General features: G+C 37.6%; 2 protein-coding genes, 2 non-coding genes and 3 pseudogenes across 4 annotated transcripts; 3 read left to right on the forward strand and 4 right to left on the reverse strand.

Annotated features, from left to right (window-relative positions):
• Positions 1 to 11: 11 nt before the first annotated feature.
• Positions 12 to 107, forward strand: LOC114737198 (small nucleolar RNA snoR69Y). The gene has a single exon (XR_003739401.1). It is a non-coding gene; the product is annotated as a small nucleolar RNA snoR69Y (small nucleolar RNA).
• A 392-nt stretch (positions 108 to 499) lies between these two features.
• LOC114737200 (small nucleolar RNA snoR53Y) lies at positions 500 to 577 on the forward strand. Its single transcript, XR_003739403.1, has one exon. It is a non-coding gene; the product is annotated as a small nucleolar RNA snoR53Y (small nucleolar RNA).
• Positions 578 to 737: 160 nt separating this feature from the next.
• Positions 738 to 2,024, forward strand: LOC114737196 (60S ribosomal protein L18-3-like; annotated as a pseudogene).
• A 2,387-nt stretch (positions 2,025 to 4,411) lies between these two features.
• On the reverse strand, positions 4,412 to 7,450 carry LOC114737191 (epoxide hydrolase A-like; annotated as a pseudogene).
• A 1,832-nt stretch (positions 7,451 to 9,282) lies between these two features.
• Positions 9,283 to 10,856, reverse strand: LOC114737190 (epoxide hydrolase A-like). The gene is made up of 3 exons (XM_028925101.1): positions 10,238 to 10,856; positions 9,909 to 10,153; positions 9,283 to 9,826 (listed from the first exon to the last, which is right to left on the reverse strand). Exons 1-3 carry the CDS (start codon positions 10,709 to 10,711, stop codon positions 9,574 to 9,576), a joined length of 972 nt encoding a protein of 323 aa, XP_028780934.1. The 5' UTR covers positions 10,712 to 10,856; the 3' UTR covers positions 9,283 to 9,573.
• Positions 10,857 to 12,728: 1,872 nt separating this feature from the next.
• Positions 12,729 to 14,048, reverse strand: LOC114737193 (epoxide hydrolase A). Its single transcript, XM_028925102.1, has 3 exons — positions 13,571 to 14,048; positions 13,243 to 13,487; positions 12,729 to 13,150 (listed from the first exon to the last, which is right to left on the reverse strand). Exons 1-3 carry the CDS (start codon positions 14,042 to 14,044, stop codon positions 12,895 to 12,897), a joined length of 975 nt encoding a protein of 324 aa, XP_028780935.1. The 5' UTR covers positions 14,045 to 14,048; the 3' UTR covers positions 12,729 to 12,894.
• A 3,372-nt stretch (positions 14,049 to 17,420) lies between these two features.
• Positions 17,421 to 18,865, reverse strand: LOC114737188 (epoxide hydrolase A-like; annotated as a pseudogene).
• Between the last annotated feature and the right edge of the window lie 2,467 nt (positions 18,866 to 21,332).

Below are 21,332 nucleotides of genomic sequence, written 5' to 3' on the forward strand. Positions count from 1 at the left end.
GGGTTTATTTTTTTTACGATGATGATAAATGTGATCCCAGCTCATTATGAGGCCTTCGTCATGCGAAGGTCTGGGAATAGATTATCCACATTTGTCTGAGCCTGGAATAACTCTCGCATTTTATTTCATTTTTATCACTTGATGGCATAGAAGTAACTGATTATTTTCTCTAAAATTAGAAGCTGATTGCAACCTGGCCAGGTTTTCATTTGGTTTACAATATACTAGAAGATTTTTGGGCATTGAATAATTTTCAGTTTTCCACTGGTATATGGACCGTTGCCTCAAGAACTGAAATTCACGCGTTCATTTTCGTGCGCCTTTTTTTTGTGGCAATTTTCATACATCTTTTTATAAACCAATACGGGGACCATATCGTTGATATTAATTACTGACCATTTTATAATTTTATCTGATCATCTCTATGGTTTTCTTTTCTTTTTTTAACATTTCCATTCTTTTTTTCTGATCGCAATTTTTACACTTGTCAAAGATGAAAGTTCCCGGTGATGCCTTTTTAAACCATGCTAATGCTGATATCAGATGATTTATGCTTTTAGTTTATACTGAGGGAACCATTACTCTTTCTTAGCTTTGTTTCTACCGTAAATATGTAGTTGGGTTCTAGTTGTTCATAGTTATTACTTAATGGTTTGAGGCCTGTCATTTTCCGTGTTTCATGAATACATGTGTTTTAATGCAAGTTTACGTGTGTTTTTATTTATTATCTAAATTGAATTACTCTGATTAATGTTACTTGATCAGCTTTATCGCTTCCTGGTCCGGAGAACTGGTAGCAATTTCAATGCTGTGATACTTAAGCGCTTGTTCATGAGCAAGGTTAACAAGCCACCACTTTCTCTTTCAAGGTTGATAAAATTTATGAAGGGAAAGGTCAGATATCTATGTCTCATTAACTTTAATAATTTAACTAATTGCAGTAGTTTTAATTAATTTGTGTTGAAATTTCTTTGTGTAGGAAGATAAGGTTGCTGTGATTGTGGGTACTGTGACTGATGATATCAGGGTTTATGAAGTACCCGCATTGAAAGTTACAGCACTCAGGTTCACAGAAACAGCACGAGCCAGGATAGAAAAGGCTGGTGGTGAGTGCTTGACGTTTGATCAGCTTGCTCTCAGGCCCCGCTGGGACAGAACACGGTATGTGGCAATTTCGCTATTTTCTGATTTGTTTGCTTTCTCTAATTTTTTGTGTTAAGCATGTCATTAGTACTGTTTTCATCTGTAATAATGAACATGTGTTTGCTTATTTTTCTTTTCTATGCGTAGAATTTGTTAGATCTCTGTAGGCTGTCACATGGGAATCCAGTAGCATTCAATTTGTTTGGTTCGTTGAGTCCTTTGTGTTATATACAAAACTGCCTAGATTTTGTTGGAAGTGCTGATTTAGTGGATATCTCAATAACTCTCTCTTAACAACTACAAATTTCTTGACCAAGGGGATAGTAGTGATTCTATTTGCACAAATCTTGTGTTTATTTGTATTTTAATTTTAATTTACTCACTTATTTCAGAATATCGAACCCTCTTTTTTTAGATGCTATGCACCCCATCCCCCATTACACCAGCTCTCTAGATGTTCGTGTAACTGTATCGTTAGTTGATTGAACAAGTTTGGAAATTTTGATGTTTGTATGCTTTTGGACGGTAAACTTATCGTTAAATCTGGGATGCAGGTCCTTCTTAGGGGTCCAAAGAATGCTCGTGAAGCTGTGAAGCATTTTGGTCCTGCTCCTGGTGTGCCACATAGCCACACCAAGCCTTATGTGCGATCAAAGGGAAGGAAGTTCGAGAGGGCCAGAGGAAGGAGGAACAGCAAAGGTTTTAGGGTTTGAGTTTATCTTAGTTTATTTTGGATAAGGTGATCCGTGACTCCCAAAGTTCACATTTTTGCAATATCATACGAGCTGATGACAAATTTGACTTTATTTAGTTATGGATGACGTATGAACTTTTTATGCTTTGGTCTCCTAGATTTCTTGTTCAGTGAGCGTATTTTAAAATTTATTTCCAGTGTTTCTATGGAATTTTTTTTAGATGCCTTGGTGATGAGCTCAATTCTGGATTTGCTTGATGATAAAGTGGAACGAACGTGGGGAGTGCAATATTTCCTGTTCCCCCTTTTTTTTGGCCTAATATATAGGAATCTCCCAATTTTACTACGTTATGGTGATGCCTCTCCTAGCATTGTCATTAGATTCACAACAAAGTGGTACTTTCTAGGATCTCCTCCCTTTAAGGGTCAGACTCTCACCAAAAAGAGTAAGTTCGATCTTAGGGAGTGTCATTTTGTTGTGGTTCCAGTCGCAGTGCTAGGGGGCATCACCACAGCATAGTGAAGTTGGGAGATTTCTACTTATTGGGCTAGAAAAAAAAGCTTGCTTGTCATGCTCTCATGCCTGTAGAGACAGGCCCCAGTAAGTTAGGTGTCTTGTCCTTAGATCGTGGGTGAGTCCAACCCTTTTCTTAAAAATATTTCACCAAAAAAAAAAAAGTGTGGAACGAACCTATAGGTGTAGGCTATCATAAATTCTGTGCTGGACTTGTGACCATTAAATTCAACACGGTGTTTACATCTCCAAACCCTGATTAATTTAGGTGCATTTTAGATACTAATCTGACAATTTTGCCTGTTTAACATCCGGAAAAAAACTACGAGGAAGTTAGGTTAGCGAGATCAATAGAATTTTTTTTCCTTGGCCTTTTTATGCGAAGGTGATATTATGTTATGGATATATTTTTTTATCATAGTATTTCTATTGTTCGGGTCCTAGAACAAATCATTGTGTTAAAAGGGTTAAGGAAAAACAAGTAAACACATGATAAATAATTATCTGTCTCGAAAAATTTTAGTTCAATATGATGCATTGATATTCTCTATTTTGATAAAATAAGTATATATTTTTCTACATAATCATCAAAGGTTATAAATGTAATATTATACCCAAGCTAGAATAACTTTATGATATATTGAGTAAAATAAATTTCAAAAAATTAATCAGGAATGTTAGCGTGTGTAGGGTGAATCTGAGTGTAGTCTTAACATCTAACCAAACCAACCTAGTTTCTTGTGAGACCTTGTAGTTGAATTGACATCATTTTAAGGCCTTTTCAAGTGCGATTTTGAGCTCAAAAGATACGATGAATGCACGAGTTATGGCAGAAAAAATGTCTAAAGAAACGTGTTCATTCGTCGAAGTAGACATGCAGTTCTTAGAGTAGGATTTTTACTTGCCATGCCTCATCCACTTCTGTAACTTTCCCATGGAGACTTGATAAGCATAACAACCAGCTAACTTGATACGAAGCAACATCCTTTCAAGTTTAGTTTAGGAAAAGCCGAAAAGGCGTGGATGCCCAATATTTACCCCGAAAAAAAATATAAAATAAGAGTTTCTCATTCTAAAAGATAAGCTGGTAATATGAGTTGAATCCCCAAGTTCAACCCTCTAACCTATCAAAAATGACAGGTTAGGATTAACTAAAAATCAACCAATCAGTAAACAATGTTTTTCAATCCGTACTACCTAACCCACAACTTGTCGCGGGTAAGCCACCAACTTGCTTTTTTAAAAAAATTTTTATTAATCATTGTGTATATTATTATATTATATATTTTATCTAAAAAATTAAAAAATATACCTATATCATTTATTTATTTTATGTGTTTTTACTCAAGTATTTAAAGAAAGATAAAAATTTTCATTATATTTTTTTATATTGTATAAGAAAAAAATTTTAAAAATAAATAAATTTTAAAAAAAAGTTGACAAGTTGGCGAGCCAACTCATCAATCTATCATAACAGGTTAAGCCAACCCGCCATTACAAGCAGTTTTTTTAACCCGTACTACCTAACCCTAACCTGTCACGGGCTAATATGTAACCCACGGGTTGACTTATATTACCATCCCTACTAAAGGAAAATATTAAGCCCCACATTAGGGAACACACAAGTACGGTATAGACTTTTCCTCCTAACAGACCAATCCTTTGGGATTCAAACTAATATTCATACTAGAAAACTTTGGAGATTCTCCTACTTCTGGGATTATATAATGATTCTAGAAGATTTCCACAACCTTTCTCCTTCGTTCCCTCCTATCCCATTTCTTATCCTTTTTTTTTTATCAAGTTTCTATCATAGCCAAAGTAAGATGCCCCAATAACATAATCAAGCAAAAGCGTAGGATTTATGGATTTATTAGATTCAATTAGTTAAGTGGTTAGACGACTTTTATTAGTTGCTGCAGGTTGCTGCATAGTTACTTTATCAGAGGATTTGTGAGGACCGCCAAACCAATGAGCCGTTGAGGCTAGCCAGGATGCCTCTTTACTTCCTTCGCAGTCATGAGTCAGTTTCACACGGCCAATCTCTTCCCAGAAGCCCCTTTTTGTGCATATAGCCAATCTTCTCATGGCTCTCCAATCTTTATAATCCTGAAACGATTTGTTTGCGCCCCTACTCAGTTAAGGGAAACACAGCAGGGACAAGTGAACTGATAATGTTCCCATAATGGCACGATTTTGCTACAAATGAAGAACAAAGAAAGGCGTCTGCAAATAACAACTCGACATATATGGAAGTCAAATTGTTCAGGTAAAACAAAGAGAGACCATGTGGACTGGATCAGAACTTCTTGATGAAGTCGTAAATGTGGGTGCTAATGTCCCCTGCTGCTTCTTGATGTGTTGAAGTGACCTACTCCTTCCTGAACTACCACTTCCTCCAAATTCGGCACGTCTTTCTTGAAACGACCACTCTGTATGTACTCACGTATTCCTGGCGAAGTGTATACCACGTCTAAGTCACCTGTTATGAACTTAACTGGAACTTTCACTTGCACCCCAGTCCATGCTGCTGTGAGTTCCCAGTTCTGCAGCACAGTCATGCAACAACCTCTCAAAATATTGCTAACAATGATCAGAAAATGACGTTCCCAAAATTTACTTCCTCGACGAAAGTGTTTCTGTAGGTGTAGTTAAAACATCACTTCAGCACAATTAGAGAGGCAAGGGATGAAAAATAGAGAATAGGAACATACAGATCGAGATTTCTGTAGTAGTTCAACCCTCCAGTGAAACCAGATTTGTCAAACTTAGAGGCATAAAAACGCAGGTCTTCTTCCGAAAGCCAGGAGGGCAAGGCCTGAGTGGTATTTGCATTATGCCCAAACCCTTCTTTTGAAATGATTGGGGGACCAGTATTTCGTGTTGTGAGGACATGCTTCAGTACTTGTTGGCAACCAATTCTGGCCATCTCAGCTTCTGCCTTCCCTGGCTCCTGTCACAATTAAACCACCGCATAGTACATGTCATCTACAATCTACCATTTCAATACCAAGGACTCATGATCTTATCTTTTATCAAATAAATTATCATATGATTGAAACATGAGTGAAAATCTAAGCAATCTATGCAAATTGACGGATTAAGATAACCAAAATAAAAAAGTTAGGTTACTGACAGTAAAGAAGTGTAACCACAGTTCCCAAATCAGAGCCATCAACATTTCCTTTTATCTTTATTATTGTGATGTGATTGAAATCTTTCATTTGGACAGTGATACAATTCCTCTCTTGATATAGGCGTCACATGATAGTCGAGTTTGGAAACTATAGCACTCTTATTTACTTTAGGATAAGACGTTTTTATTTGCTTTTCCTCCGTTGATGTCTTGCTTCCCAAATTAAAAGCCCAGGTCACTCGTTTCGTGTCAGTTTTGCAAAGGAGATATGAACAGGGGACATCTTGAGGAGGTCAGTTAGTTTGATAGTACTTCCCGAAAAGGAAAGGATGGGGGAACAGGTCGAAGAAGTACTATGAACAAGAAAACCAAAACAATGATCTAGTTGGATATACAGATTTTTTGATCCTGTAGCAGGTAACGCGAATCATTTTTAGATCTGATGAAGAATAGATAGAAGTACCTGGAATCTGCAGATATAGTAATCCTCCCCATAGACGGCTCGAAAGCCATCAAGCGGCCTGACTCGGGGGTTTCTGGGCATGAGTGGCACACTGAGGCAGACATAGGCCTTGACTCTATCAGGACGAAACATGCACAGGTACCACCCTATGATGGCTCCCCAGTCGTGAGCCACGAGGAACACTTGATCCACACACAGAGAGTCGATGAGGGCGATGATGTCACCCACGATATGAAGGCAGGTGTAGCTGTTGATGGAAGCCGGGGCTTCGGTGTCGCCGTAGCCGCGGAGATCTGGAGCAACGGCTCGGTAGCCAAGTGAGCTGAGAGCCAGAATCTGGTGGCGCCAGGAGTACCACAGTTCAGGAAAGCCATGGAGGAACAACACCACCGGGCCTTCTCCTTTCTCTGCAACATGCATTTTGATGCCATTCACTTCCACTGTTCTGTGCACAATTCCTTCCATTTTGATGATCTGACTTGTTTCTGCAATGAAATGTGAGGGATTTGAGCTGAACGTGCAAGGGGCAAAAGGCTAGGGAAACCTTATAACAGCTCTCTTTCTCGAGATTGGGGAAAAAAAACCAGATATAATAAGGAAGTAGTGAGGGATGATTATAAATAACATAGATTTATATTATTATACTGCAATATAACTTACAGATAAAAACTAGTAGTCAATACAACTCTCTTTGGTATCTGTCTCTCACGATTCTTCTCTGTTAACGTAGGCCAAACTTTTGAGATCAATTAAACATCAATAGGTTCTCATCAGGTAGTCATTTAGATCCTTCCGCACACGACCTAGTCCCTATATATACAGTTCATCGTTAGCTATAAAAACACGGGTGGCGACGAAAATTACAAAGAAATTAACAACAAACTGAAATTTCAGATGGAAGGGAGGGAGAAGGGAAGACATTATCAATAAAAGATTGTGACTCTGCAAAAATGCGGAACAACTTCAAATTATGGAAATTGAATTTAACATAAATTCAAATACTAGGTGGAAAAATTTGGACGTTAGCAGCTGCGTATTTCCAACACTATTCCTATTTGTAAGAGAATTATTCAATGACAATTTGATGGAGATATAAACACTTTCAGCGTTCAACAATCTAAGGCCATTCAATTCCTCCTGCTCAACAGCACGAACTCCTGCTACTTGGTGAGATGCAGCTTTGCTTTGAATGCCCGTTGCAGAGGTGCAAAACAAATCTTTCGGAAAAATCGATAAAGACATTAGAGAAAACCAAGAAGTCATATCAGAAACAACGGCACATGAACATGAAGCATTACATACCCTATCATTTTATGGGTTTGGACAGCAGAGGAATCAGATGAAAAATGAGCCATAAAATCAACTAAAATATTATCTGTAAGAGAGGTAGGTGGGAACAAAAGGAGTCGTACCTGAGCAGAAACTGACAGAAGCGTAGGCGAAGGTGAGATCTGCGACCTACAAGCTTGGCTGCTTCAGTGTCCCTACGAGCAAGTGGCGAAAAGAGGGTTCGCATTTAGTGTGAGGCAGGCGCGGGGGAGAGAGCGATTTAACTGAGCCTTAAGGCGATGCTCTGGCGATTCCACGTGCACGGTCGTGCATTCTTGGATCTAACTGAGTCCGCAAGCAAGACAAATCTAGGCCGTTCATTCTAGGACTCCGAAGTCAATTGAAGAACTTGTCTCTTTAGTTACCATTTAAAAAGTAGTGACTTGACAAAAAAATGTCTCTAATTGATTTCTGAATGCTGATTTACAACAACTGATCAGGTGATTTTTTTGGTTCTTAAATTTTAAAAAATTAGATATTAATAGAGGTGAGGTGATTAAAAAAAAAGTTAGATTAGATGCTGAAAAAAAATTAAGATTTACAAGTTGAAACCATATCAGAAGATAACTTTTTAATCATGATTAATGAAACGAGAAAGTATGTAAGAAAAATTTTATCTATGCAAAAATATTTATAAATAATTAAGAAAAGTAGATGAAAACAAGTCATTAACATACAAATATCAAAAAAATTTGTGATTGTTAGCTTGCACACAAATAAAACATTTTTGTCTATGTATTCTTCTGATTGCACTACAAAAAAACTCTTATATTTAGGATTATTTATATTATATTCAGGACCGGATAAATACCATATACTATTCTTAATATAAGATTTAAATTAATATGTTTTCTTTAATTTAAATCAAAATTCTTACACCTCGTTTTTAATACTGCATTTTAAACGAGGCCTCGATTCTATGCCAAGGCGTCATGCGCGGGCAAAGTAAAGGCAGAGCCGCACAATCTTGCAACCTCGTTCTTCTTGTTTTTTTTTTTTGGCCAAAACTTGCAACCTTATTCAGAATGCTATAGATGATGCTTGTTTCTTTTTCCAAACTAGGTCCACGTTCAATGAGAATATCCTAAACAATAATAGAACCAAAGGAACAAAAATACTCTTGTTGTAAGTGTATACCAGGTGCACGTGACTTTTTTTGAAAAAAAGCTATTCAAAATCTTGGGCTTTGATCTTAAACTCCGCAGATTAGGGTCGAGTTTGAGAAAATGCCCACATTTTAATAAGAAGGATTATAGGGCACCCAATTCTATAGAGTCAGGCCCGTAAGGGCCGGGCTAGCCCATTTTAGTTAGCACACTCCCCTGGATGGAGCCCCCGTATACCAAATCCAAATTATCAATTTATATTAAATAATATTGACACCAAACCCAAACAAACGGCTTTTTTTTTTTTTAATTTAGTGGACCCAGAGATTTAATCATCATAATGCTTCAAATTAAGTAAAAATGCATTTTTTTACTTTTAAAAAAATTAATAAAGCAACAAATGAAGGTGACATTATTATGCGGTTTGGAAAATTCTCACACGTTACTCAATTCATGATCATAGCAAGGCGAATTGAAGGGGGTGGGTTACCTTGGAAGAGTATGAACAGTTTTAATGAGAATATTTCATCCCTGCCGGCGTGCGATGTCGTGTGGCGAGTATAGCGAATTATTAGCAAGGGATATATTCTTACAATAAGCATGTTGGCTGATGGTCAGGATATCCGACAAAATTCTGTTTTGTTCTCGTCTGCTAATTATAATCGAGGAGGGTCCAGCTTTCTTCAGATCTCATTCAAAACGGCCTTGTTTTGTAGCCTCGGTGCTCTTTCCCGGCGGCACTACTCCTCCCTCAACCTCCCTCGGTGATTTCTCCGTCACAATAAACGGCTTACATGAGTTTTAATTGCGATGATCAATGGTTGTGACGTCGAAGGCTGGGGTATACATGGTTGTGATGAAGCGTTTCAGCTCTCAATTAAAAAAAAAAAAAACAGGTTTTTCTAGCGAAGCATTAGTTTTGAAGAAACTGGTTTGCCAAAGAGGCTTTTAGGCCAAACACCCCATAATCTTTGGCGGGGAGATATACACTGCATCAGAATGCAAGGCTCCATGGACAGGCAGCGTGTTGTGGGGAAACAAAGCAAAACCACGAGTAGAAAGAAAGATGTTCAAAGAGCAACAGCTTATTACAATAAACATGATGCAAATGCAAAATACAGGCGATCAAATAAATTATTATCGGATGAGGCACGGAGAGACGGCGGGCGGATTAGCAGACGAAATGCATCAGAACTTGGAGAGGAAGTCGTAAATGAGATTGCTGGTGTCTTCTGCCGCTTCTTGATTGTTAAAGTGAGCCACTCCCTCCTGCACAAATACCTTCTCCAAACTGGGCACGTCTTTCTTGAATCCACCACCATGAATATACTCTTTCATCCCAGCCGAAGTGTACACCAGGTCTAAATCGCCCGTTATGAATCTTACCGGAACTTTATCGCTGATTCCTACTCCATTCCACGGCGAGGTCAGCTCCCAGTCTCTGCAATTTCACCCGAACAATGCAAACCATTAATAATTTGACACACTCCTGAAGCTATGCACTAATGTTAAAAGCAACATACAAGTTGAGATTTCTGTAGTAGTTTAAGCCACCAGTAAAACCCGTTTTGTTGAATTTGGCAACATAATAAGCAAGATCTTCTTGAGTGAGCCAGGAGGGCAAGTCCTCCGGAGTGTTGGGATTGAAGCCAGTCCCATACTCTCCTTTCGGCAAGATCGGGGGACCCGTTTGCCGGGTGGTGAGGATATTTTTCATCACATATGAAGTCCCAGCTCGAGCCAGCTCTTCTTCCATCTTCCTCGGTTCCTGTCAACATCACAGAATCACAATCTGCATCACAATAAAAACAACGAAGAAGCAACAGCCAACTGTTGACCATGCGACGGGAACCTGAAATCTACAGATGTAGTAATCATCCCCGAATAAGGCATGAAAGGCGTCTACGGTTCTGATTTTGGGGTTTCTGCCCAGAAAAGGTCGGAAGGGGACGCTGAGGCACACATAGGCTTTGACTATTTCAGGGCGGAAGAGGCAGAGATACCAACCGACGATGGCTCCCCAATCATGAGCAACGAGGAAGACTTGATCCACACCCAGAGAGTCGATGAGGGCGACGATGTCACCGACAAGGTGGAAGCATGTGTAGCTGGTGATGGACGATGGGGCATCGGTGTCGCCGTAGCCACGGAGATCGGGAGCCACCGCACGGAAGCCTCGGGAGCTGAGAGACAGGATCTGGTGGCGCCAGGAGTACCAGAGCTCAGGGAAGCCGTGGAGGAAGAGCACCACCGGGCCTTCTCCTTTCTCAGCCACGTGCATATTGATGCCGTTCACCTCCACCGTTCTATGCACCATACCTTCCATCTTGATCTTGATGAGCTGATTTGGTTCTGCAGTCAGAAGTGGGGGATATGGAGGCACCGATTAGAGGTTTATGCTTTATACTACCGCAACATCTCCGCTCTTCGTCGCAAACGTGACTGGGAAAATGTTTCTAATTTGGGCATTTGGCCGCTCCAATTTTGCGCTCATTTAAAATATAAATAATGCAAGGCGATGATGACATGAACTGTGAAGGTGTTTCTGGCGGCTAGCGTGGCGATTCAACATGGCCGCACGAGCAAAGTTGCAATAACTTGAAAGGCAACCAAAAAAAAAAAATTTCGGGACAAAACTGAGTTCTCCCCACCCCCCCCAATTTTTAACTAATTAAATTAAATTTCAATTCTGTAAATCCATTTGTATTTTAAAAATTATTAAATCTGAACTATCAAATTCAATTCAATAATCTATGGATTATGATTCCTCTGTTTAGCGGAAATAAGCAATTTTTGGATAAAACGGACAGTAAAGCTCGTCGGTTTTGACGTTTGTTAATTTTTTTTTTTTTAAAAAAAACCGTTCATTGGCATCCGCATGCAATGCCCAGTTACCTGTTAACGGTCCAAAACAGTACTCTATTGCTTCCAAAATAATCATATTTTCTGAAGTGAACTTATTCATTATACATTCACGTAAACATTTTTCAAACAATAATAATTTTTTATAAATTTTTTTAATTCTTGAAGGGTGAAATTTTTTGAACAATAATAATTTTCTAAAAACGTAAAGTGATAACCCCTTTGTACAGTGTATCCCATTAAAAAAATTATCTTAATGTTGACAATTGACATGTATGTGTGATAAATATAGAATCTTTTATTTCACGAGCGCAGCAGCAGCACAACGTGGAAATTTGGTAGATGTTGCTGAGAAGTGAGAACACACAAATCTTGAGGCCGCCACCAATAATTAATTTTCATTAAATTATTATATGGACAAAATGTTAATGATGGCAAAAAAAAAAAGTGTTGATTGTCTTTTTGGACAATAATGCCCGACATGATAAGTTGATCGCCAACAAGGGAAAAAAATTATCGACGCATATGAAGGGGTCCGTGATTATCCTTGCAGATCGGGCAATTTTAAAATTTTATTCGCACCTAACAATAATATGAATAAAAATTTTGCTACGCCAGCTTTCGGCTTTCATCAATGCTTTACAGCCTTTTTATGCCACTGAAATCATTCGTCTTATTTCAAGCACACAAATCACGTCTTCTTTTTATCTTATTCATGACTAAAACTTATATGCCTGATATATGTTTAATAAAATAATAATGTTTTAGAAAATAACTTGCTCGTAAAGACGGGCTATACTGACAGAATAACTGTATATTACTATATTTGGCATCCCCCCCAAAAAAAGAATTGTCTTTTGATCATGTTTCGGTAACTAAATGGACAGATCCTCTGCCGAATTTAGGCCTGTTTCAATGTAGGCCCATTCAGTGGCCGCAATATTTGAACGATGACTAACTAATGAAATGTATTATAGCAACAATTCGGGGTCCTAACCAAGGGTAAGCCTGTTGCACTGACGGCCTGGCTTCGGGCTTTCCTACCTCTTCGTCCCACTAAAACGGTCCTCATAGTCTGTATTATTTCAATTTTCAAGCACATAAATCGAGCCTTTCTTTATTTTATTAATGACTGAAACTCAATTTTCACACGCAACAAATTAATTATTATATACTCCTCCGGTCCTTATTATAAGACCCAATTTGACTTTTTATTTGGTCCTAATTATAAAACCCAATCCATTTTCTCTCTTATATTTATGCATTTTTTTCCAAAATAATCCTTCTAATAATGATAGTTTTAGCCAATATACTTAATTAGCAAGGATATTTTAGGAATAACAACACTTATTTATTATAAATAACCAACTTAACTTACTTCCTTAATCTCCTCAAATAAGTCAATTGGGTCTTATAATTAGGACCGGAGGAGTATCAATTTAATATTGCTCTCTCAATTAAGTTTACTTTTTTGGCCAAAAAAAAAAAGTTCACTTTATTTTAACACAACGGACTATACCGGCAAGCCTGAACGGGATAATTATGAGTATAAAGACGAAATCAAAGAGCAACACGCAATTCATAGTACCACACATACTAATGGATGTTGCAAATGCAAGCACAGGAGCAGGGCGAGATCAGACGCATCTATCCGAACTTGGAGAAGAATTCGTAAATGCGAAAGCTGGTGTCGTCTGCTGCTTCCTGATTGTTATAGTGAGCCACTCCCTTTTGCACGAATATATCCTCCAAACCAGGCACATCTCTCTCGAATGAACCACCATGAACGTAGTCTTTGATCCCAGGCGTGGTGTAAACCATGTCTAACTCGCCCGTTATGAACCTCACTCGAACATCTTTGCTGATTTTTGCTCCGGTCCACGGTGCCGTCAGCTCCCAGTTCCTGCAAATTCACCCCATCGACAACTCCGTTAAACAAACCATAATGAAGCCATCACTAATTTTGACTAGATCGATCGCCAAACAAAACATTACGGGTTGAGAGCTCTGTAGTAGTTCAAGCCACCGGTGAAGCCGGTCTGTTCGAATTTGGCAATATACACGTTGAGATCATGTTGAGTGAGCCAGGAGGGCAGGTCCTTTGGCATATGGGGATTGAAACCGGTGCCATACTCTCCTTTCGGAAAGATTATAGGACCCGGCTCTCGAGTGGTAAGGATATTCTTCAGCACATATGGAGTTCCGACTTGAGCCATTTCTTTCTCCATCTCCCCCGGTTCCTGTCAACACCACAGAATCACAGTAGTCTGCATTAAAACGAAAGGCGGCAACGATTTGTTAATACGCAGAAGCAAATTCAGACCTGGAATCTACAGATGTAGTAGTCTTCGCCGAATAAGTCGCGAAATTTATCTACGGTTCGGACTGTGGGGTCTCTCTTATTAGCGAGTCCGAAGGGGACACTGAGGCATACAAAAGCTTTAACTATTTCAGGCCGAAAGAGGCAGAGGTACCAGCCAAGAACGGCTCCCCAGTCGTGACCGACGAGGAAGACTTTGTCGACGCCCAGACAGTGGATGAGGGCGACGATGTCACCGACGAGTTGGAAGCATGTGTAGCTGTTGATGCCCAATGGGACATCGGTGTCGCCGTAGCCGCGGAGATCCGGAGCCACCGCACGGTAGCCGCGGTTGCTGAGATACGGGATCTGGTGCCGCCATGTGTACCACAGCTCAGGGAAACCGTGCAGAAGAAGCACGACGGGGCCTTGTCCTTTCTCAACCATGTGCATCTTTATGCCGTTCACTTCCACAGTTCTTTCCACAAATGCTTCCATCCTGATGATTTGATTTACTTGTGTGGTACCAGGCGACCGATATATGGAAGCACGACCACCCTCCCCTTTTTCTTTTCTTTTTTCCCTTTTTTTTTTTAAATTTGGGACAATAACGCATCACGTGATGAGTTGATCACCGCCAAAAACGAAAAAATGACCCAAGTGATCTTATTTTGTTGAACATATTTTTGGATGGGTGATCCTCAATGTCGCCTTGAGTCAAATTAAATTAAATTTAAAATGCAGCAAGTGATGTAAATCAAAGTCGTTCTCTTATTGGAGCCAAAAAAATTAACTAGGTCCTAAATTAACTAAAAATCAAAATTGCAATTTAAAAAGGGTTTTTCTTTTGGGGATTTTTTTATTAAAAAAAATGAAAAGATAATTTGAATTTGAAATTGAAAGAAAATTAATTAAAAAGGTAGCAAATGATAAAATTTGGATTTTAAGGAGATATGAGATAATGCTTCTTGGAAAATGGGGATTGGGTTATCCTTGCTCAAAATGATTTGGGAGTTATCTTGTTCACTAATTCAAAATCAAAACCTTAATCACTGATTAAGTCAAGTAGTCTTAATTAATAGATGTCCTAGAACTCTAGCTACAACTACCAATTAAAATTAACATTAAAAACCGATTAGTGTGCAATTAGGATTAGATTAATGCAATTCGGGTCTCTATGCAAAGAACACTCAACTTGAGATATTCAATAAGTAACATACAATTATAACATTCATCCAAACTATGAAAGAATAGCATAACCATATAGAACTCCAAACTGGATATAAATATAAATCTCAAATTGCAAAATTCAATTCTAAACTAAAAATTACAACTAATAATCTCAGAAAATTTAATTAAATAATATCAATTCTAACTCAGAAAATCCATTACCCAATTAAATTTAAAAGAATTGAAACAGAAAAACTCCCCTAATTAACTCTGAAACTCAAACCCAATCCTCCATCTCCAAGAAGCTTGATGAAATTAGCTGGACATGATTTGAGATTCTACCAACATCAGCTCAATGTGTACTTCGGCCATGGAAGAAGAATAAATAGGCGCTGTGGGTCTGGCCGATGGCAGTGACGGAGGAACTGATACAGAGAGAGAGGTTGTTCGCCGGTGTTGATGGAGGAAAAAGGAAGATGACGATGATGCTTCAGACTCGCTGGCGGTTACTCAAACAGTGAAGGTCGCAACTTGCTGCCTCCCCCGTTTCAGAGTTGATGAAGAAAGCCGAGAATGATGATGAAGGATGGCGAGGTGGCGTGTATATTGCCCTTCTCTCAGCTCTGCCGCCACTCCGAAGATGATGATGATCGTGGAACGTGCGCGTGAAGGAAGATTGGAGGTGGCGTGTGCGTCGTGGAAATAGGGAATGGAATTAGGATGATGATAATTGTGGGTGATGGTGAGTGAGTGGTGAATGGCGGATGGGTGTGGCGTGTTCTTCTCTCCCTGCGGTCGTATCTATATATATACACACGAAGGTGTGTATTCTCAAGCCTTGCCGCTACTGTTCCGTCCTTTTCTCCCTCCAGAAGGCCATGATGGTGCAACCCTAAATTCAAACCTTGCAATATCTCTCAAATTTTCTATAACAAAATCTAAGATAACGTGATATGATATTTTTTTTCAAAAAGATCAATCAGTTAAACTAAATCATAAAAAATATGATATTTTTGCCCTTTTTTAGCAATATTTTCATCCAATCACAATTAATCCAATTTAATCATAATAAATGCAATTAAGCCCAATTTAATTGATAAAAATTCCAAATAAGATATAAAAAATTAATATAAAATCAGGATTTATCAATGGGTTTAGTTAGGTTCTTGGGTTTTCTTTTAATATTCTGTTGAGTTTTTAGTTGGGCCTGTCCCTATAAATATTGGTATTATGGACTGTTATAAGTGTGAAGCAGTATTAATAGTATAAAGTAGTATTTATATTTTATTGGGTCTGCGCGTTTATCATATCTGATCCAGCTTTCATTAATTGCAATATATACGCAATTAATATTTTTTTTTTTTTTGACTTGTTATGAAATTTTACTCCAAGATGATGGGTGATTTTTATTAGATGGAAGCATCATGTCGTTGGTTGGGGGTAGAGCAACGTGTTTGATAACTCATACGAGCACTTGGAAATATACTTTTATATAAGTTGAGAAATCTCATAGGTTATAAAATCACTTCTAAAGAAACCAATTCAACTCACGTGGTTTTTTGTGCAAGCCAAGGTAATCTTAGCTTCTTATTGTGAATAATGAAGGGAACATGCCTATCTTCGTTTGCATAAAAGCATTTCTTACCAGTTTCCTAATAAGTTTTATTTCATTTGAGGCGCATCCAGGGGTGCAGTGTTTGAACGACAACTAAATAATGAATAATAATCAGAGAGTGCAGATACGAGCAGCAACTCATAAAGCGTCGTTTAACAGAATTACATGCGTGAAGGGCTGGTTTGATTTGTGGAATATTTTCATGTGAATATTTCATTTACAAAATTGAAAAAAAAAAACAGTTTTCGGTGAGCAAAAACAGTTTACTTCGGTACCTAGCATAACTAATTTAAAATGTTGATAAAAACTGCAAGTTGGGTAATGAAAATAACATTAGAAAACTGGTGAAAGTGAAAAATTCCATCACCATGGGCATTATTGGGATTCACATATTGCGGAGGTTTTTACTCTTTCCAAATGAATACAATTAAAATCACATGTTTATAACAAGTATTGCGCATATACATGTCTCCTACAGTTCAATATAATGGCGTTGGCTTTCAAATTTATGCAGGTGAAGAGGAGTTAGATAAGCAAAGTAGCAAGTCGGGAAACACAAAGCACGGCTATATATGAGTGGAGACGTGAAATCTAAGAGCAATAATATTCCTCCGGTCCTTAATATAGGACTCAATTGTTGAGTTGGGTTTGGTCCTAAATATAAAACCCATTTCTCATGTTTATCAATTTTCTCTAAACTACCCCTATGGATACTCCCTCAACCATAATCAAATAGAAGAGGAAGATGAGATATTAAGAAAGATGATTATGGTGTTTTAGGAAAAATATGTCATTTTTCTTATAATTAACCAACTTACCTAACTTTCTTAATCTAATCAAATTAGTTAAATGGGTTTTATATTAAGGACCGGAGGAGTATATTATAATACTCTTCATTAGCTTAAACAAGCATGCTGGTGGAAACGAAATCACAATTATGAGTAGAATGACGAAATCTAAGAGCAACACACAATTTATTAGCATTAAAAAATCATGGATGTTGCAAATGCAAACGCAGGCGGGCAATCAAAATTATTGAATCAAGCATGGAGAGGCAGGTGGTGGAGGAGGAACGGAAGATCAGATTCATTAGAACTGGGAAATGAATTCGTAAATGCGAAAGTTGGTGTCGTCGGCTGCTTCCTGATTGTTAAAGTGAGCCACATCTCTCTGCTTAATTATCTCCAAATTGGGCACATCTTTATGGAAATCACCATGATCAATATAGTCTTTCACCTCAGGGATAGTGTAAACCAGGTCTTCGTCGCCCGTTATGAACCTGACTGGAACATCTTTGCTGATCCCCGCTCCAGTCCACGGTGCCGTCAGCTCCCAGTTTCTGCAAAGTCACCCCCCCCCCCCCAAATTAGAATGAACCGCATCGGTGAAACAAACCTTGAAGCCATGCATATGGATATAATTTTGACTAACGAAACAAAACATTATGAAAAACCAGAAAGGAACATACAAGTCGAGAGCCCTGTAGTACTCCTCTTGTTCTTGATATAAGACTCATTTAATTAATTTGATGAGATTAAAAAAGTTAGGTAAGTTAGTTAATTATAAAAAATGTGACACGTTTTTCCTAAAATACCATAATCATCTTTCTTAATACCCCTTCTTCTTCTTCTACTTAATTATGGTTGAGGGAGTATCTATAGAGGTAATTTAAAGAAAATTGATAAATATAAGAAATAAGTCTTATATTTAAAATTAAAATTAACTCAACAATTGAGTTTTATATTAAAGACTGAAAGAGTAGTTCAAGACTCCGGTGTTTTTCAGTGTGTCCACATGTTCCTGGAGGTCCTCTTTAAGGAGCCAGGAAGGCAAGGCACGCCCTTTGGCGTATGGGGATTGAAGCCAGTCCCGTACTCTCCTTCTGGCAAGATTATGGGGCCCGGTTCTAGAGTGGTGAGGATATTCTTCGCCACATAGTCAGTCACCGCTGAAGCCATTTGGCACTCCACCTCCCCCGGTTTCTGTCACAATCTCCATTAATTAAAACAAAACCAAAAAACACACAATAAAGCCGAAAAAGTTCGCAGGAAATTAAAACCTGGAATCTACAAACGTAGTATTTGTGGCCGTATAACCGAAGAAAGTTTTCTACGGTTTTGACTTTGGGATCTCTTACAAACAACTCCAAAGGGGACACTGAGGCACACAAGCTTTGACCCTTTCAGGGCGAAAGAGGCAGAGGTACCAACCAATGATCGCTCCCCAGTCATGACCGACGTGGAAGACTTTATCGACGCCGAGAGAGTCGATGAGGGCGACGATGTCCCCGACGAGGTGGAAGCATGTGTAGCTGTTGATTTCCGAGGGGATTTCGGTCTTGCCGCAGCCGCGGAGATCTGGAGTCACCGCACGGTAGCCGTTGTCGCTGAGAAACTTGATCTGGTTGCGCCATGAGTACCAGAACTCAGGGAAGCCGCGTGCAGAAGCAACACCACTGGGCCGCGACCTTTGTCAACCACGTGCATCTTGATGCCGTTCACTTCGATGAATCTCTGCGGAAATGCTTCTTCCATCTTGAGACGGCGATCTGATTTGCTTCGTGTAGTCACGAGTGAGCTATATATGGACGCAAACCCAGTAGGCCTCTATATACAACTGCGTCCACCCTTCATTTCACTGCAAACTTTCACCGGGAAAATGTTTTAAAAGTGCAGTGTCAGCCTTTCACTTATTTGAATAATGTAATGTGGGGGGGGGGGGGTATGGCGGGATTTTCTGCTTTTTCATGCGAGCTTCGCGATTGAACAACGTAAGCAACCTGACGTACAGGAACTTTGCATGATCAACGGAGAACTTTTTAAGTTTATGGGTGACACGGCACCATGTGGAAACTCGGGAATCGTGGCGCTGCCGCCAATAATTCGCATGAAATTATTCTATAAACAAATGATTTTTTTTTTTTTGGACAATGCACATGATGAGTTGACCTCCAAGGCTTTTGATCTTCATTAATGATATATTTTATCCTTATTCAAGTCCTAATTTTCAACTTTCTTTTCGTTTCGCAAAAATTTACTTTAAATTTTTTTTAATTTTACAGCAAAAATTTGCTTTTATGTCATAATTTTATAACGTTTTTTTTCTGGTTTCCTAACCCTGATATCATTAGTTTTATTAACTAAAAAACTTTAACATTAAAATTTTAAATGCTAACAAAAAATTGACAAATACTAATATATTGTGAGTTTATTGATATAATAATGATTGACACAAAAAATCATTATTTGAAACTAACAATATTATTATTAGAGGACTAGAAGATATCCTATAAAATTAAGAAATAAAAAAAATCTTGTATAAAGTTAATTAGAGCCCCATAAGTTTATATAGTTTTTCCTTTTAGTTTTCTCCTAAATATAAGTTGTATTCCAAATTTTAAGTATAATGAATACTTGTTTTCAAAAAGTACCCCTGATAGAAAAATTAAATTTCTTATCTACATACCCTTAAAATGTTATAATAAATATATGCATTTGTATGTAAAATACAAAATTTTGGCAGCTTGACTCGGCTATTTTTTTATATTATATTGAAAGTCATATATAAGAATGAAGCCATGAAGGAAATACCTATACATACATATATGTGTGTGCGCGCGCGTGGAATGCGTGTGTGTGAATAGAATGAAGAAATATTTTGTCTAAACTTATTATTGGATTATCTCAACCAAGCAAGTTGTAGTTTGCCAAAGTGATTTCTTTTTTAAAAATATTTGAACATAAATTGTATTATAATAACTGAATTTTATAATTCTATCTCAATTTTTAAATTATAGTTTCTCAAATGTTCTGTTTTGTAAGGGTAAAATGTCCCCTGAAAAAAACCTGAAAATTATAGAATCCCAATTCAGGTGCCTAATTAACACTTCAAAATTTTAGGAGAGGAAGTGGAGCCTGATCTAGTATTTAGCAAATATAGTTAAATGAATAAAATGCTCTTATTTCAAAAAATTTATTAACAAGTTATGAACTAACAATAACAAATGTTGAATAGCAAATAATAAGAAATTTGCTGACAACAACAAGTTTGAAACAATGACATTTTAGTCATTTAATTACATTTGGAAAATACCAAATCAGACACTGGTTCTTTCTCTAGGATTTTGAAGTATTAGGTACTTGAATTTATACTTCACAATATTTAGGTTCTTTTTATGTCTTTTTCCCTTTTGTAAATATTATTAAATGTTAACATATCAAAAATATGATACATGATTCGAAAACTTTATATAATGAATATGAAAATTTTGATGTGAGTATTGTTGAAATTTTAACAATTTCGAGATTTAAAAAAATATAAAAATTTAACATCTATTTACATTTCATCCAGTCCCACCACCCTCTACTAACAATATAATAACAGAATTTGTAAAAACTCACGTTAATTTTAAAAACGTTGCATGGGTATAAAATTATCATAGGAAGAAATTATAATAAAGTTTCAACTTAAAAACTGGAACTTTTAAGCCTCTAGCATTTGTAATTCAGTTTTCTTGTTATCCCAAGAAATTAAAAAAAAAAAAAACTCACATTCATAACTTAATAATGTGGTTCACTTCAAACTAAAAAAAAGGGGCACAATTAATTCCATAATCTAGATATTAAACGTATTATAAAAATACAAATTAAAATGAAAAAGAAAACCCAAACTAAACATTTTTAACATCCAACTCTTTATTTAAAACTATAAATTTTGTTAAAATATTTAATATAAACATTTTCCCTAAAATGAGTTTTTAAATTATTCTCCCCCTCTCGAATCGCAGATATTGTTAGTGTGGGGTGGTCGGGATGAAATGTGAATATTAAATTGCTATAGTTTGTTAAATCTTAAAATTGTTAAATTTTACTCTAGAACTATTAATATTCGCGTATTCACAGTCTCTTCCTTTGGTCATTTTTCCCGCCAAACGACAACGTTTAAAGGCGGAGCGATGAATGGCAAGGCAGCAGAGTGGTATGGTGTTGTGTCACTATTGAA

The sequence above is a fragment of the Neltuma alba genome, unplaced genomic scaffold (genome assembly GCF_004799145.2).
Source record: "Neltuma alba isolate B1F8T4 unplaced genomic scaffold, ASM479914v2 tig00013414_pilon, whole genome shotgun sequence".
Taxonomy (NCBI): domain Eukaryota; kingdom Viridiplantae; phylum Streptophyta; class Magnoliopsida; order Fabales; family Fabaceae; genus Neltuma; species Neltuma alba.

What these genes read in the sequence shown, in the direction of transcription:
- LOC114737190 (XM_028925101.1), bottom strand. Translation starts at nt 10,711, where the DNA reads ATGGAAGGTATGGTGCATAGAACGGTGGAGGTGAACGGCATCAATATG. An exon ending in ACTACATCTGTAGATTTCAG is followed by an intron (nt 10,154 to 10,237) that starts GTTCCCGTCGCA and finishes TGATGTTGACAG; the next exon opens with GAACCGAGGAAGATGGAAGA. An exon ending in TACTACAGAAATCTCAACTT is followed by an intron (nt 9,827 to 9,908) that starts GTATGTTGCTTT and finishes GTGAAATTGCAG; the next exon opens with AGACTGGGAGCTGACCTCGC.
- LOC114737193 (XM_028925102.1), bottom strand. Translation starts at nt 14,044, where the DNA reads ATGGAAGCATTTGTGGAAAGAACTGTGGAAGTGAACGGCATAAAGATG. An exon ending in ACTACATCTGTAGATTCCAG is followed by an intron (nt 13,488 to 13,570) that starts GTCTGAATTTGC and finishes TGGTGTTGACAG; the next exon opens with GAACCGGGGGAGATGGAGAA. An exon ending in TACTACAGAGCTCTCAACCC is followed by an intron (nt 13,151 to 13,242) that starts GTAATGTTTTGT and finishes GTGAATTTGCAG; the next exon opens with GAACTGGGAGCTGACGGCAC.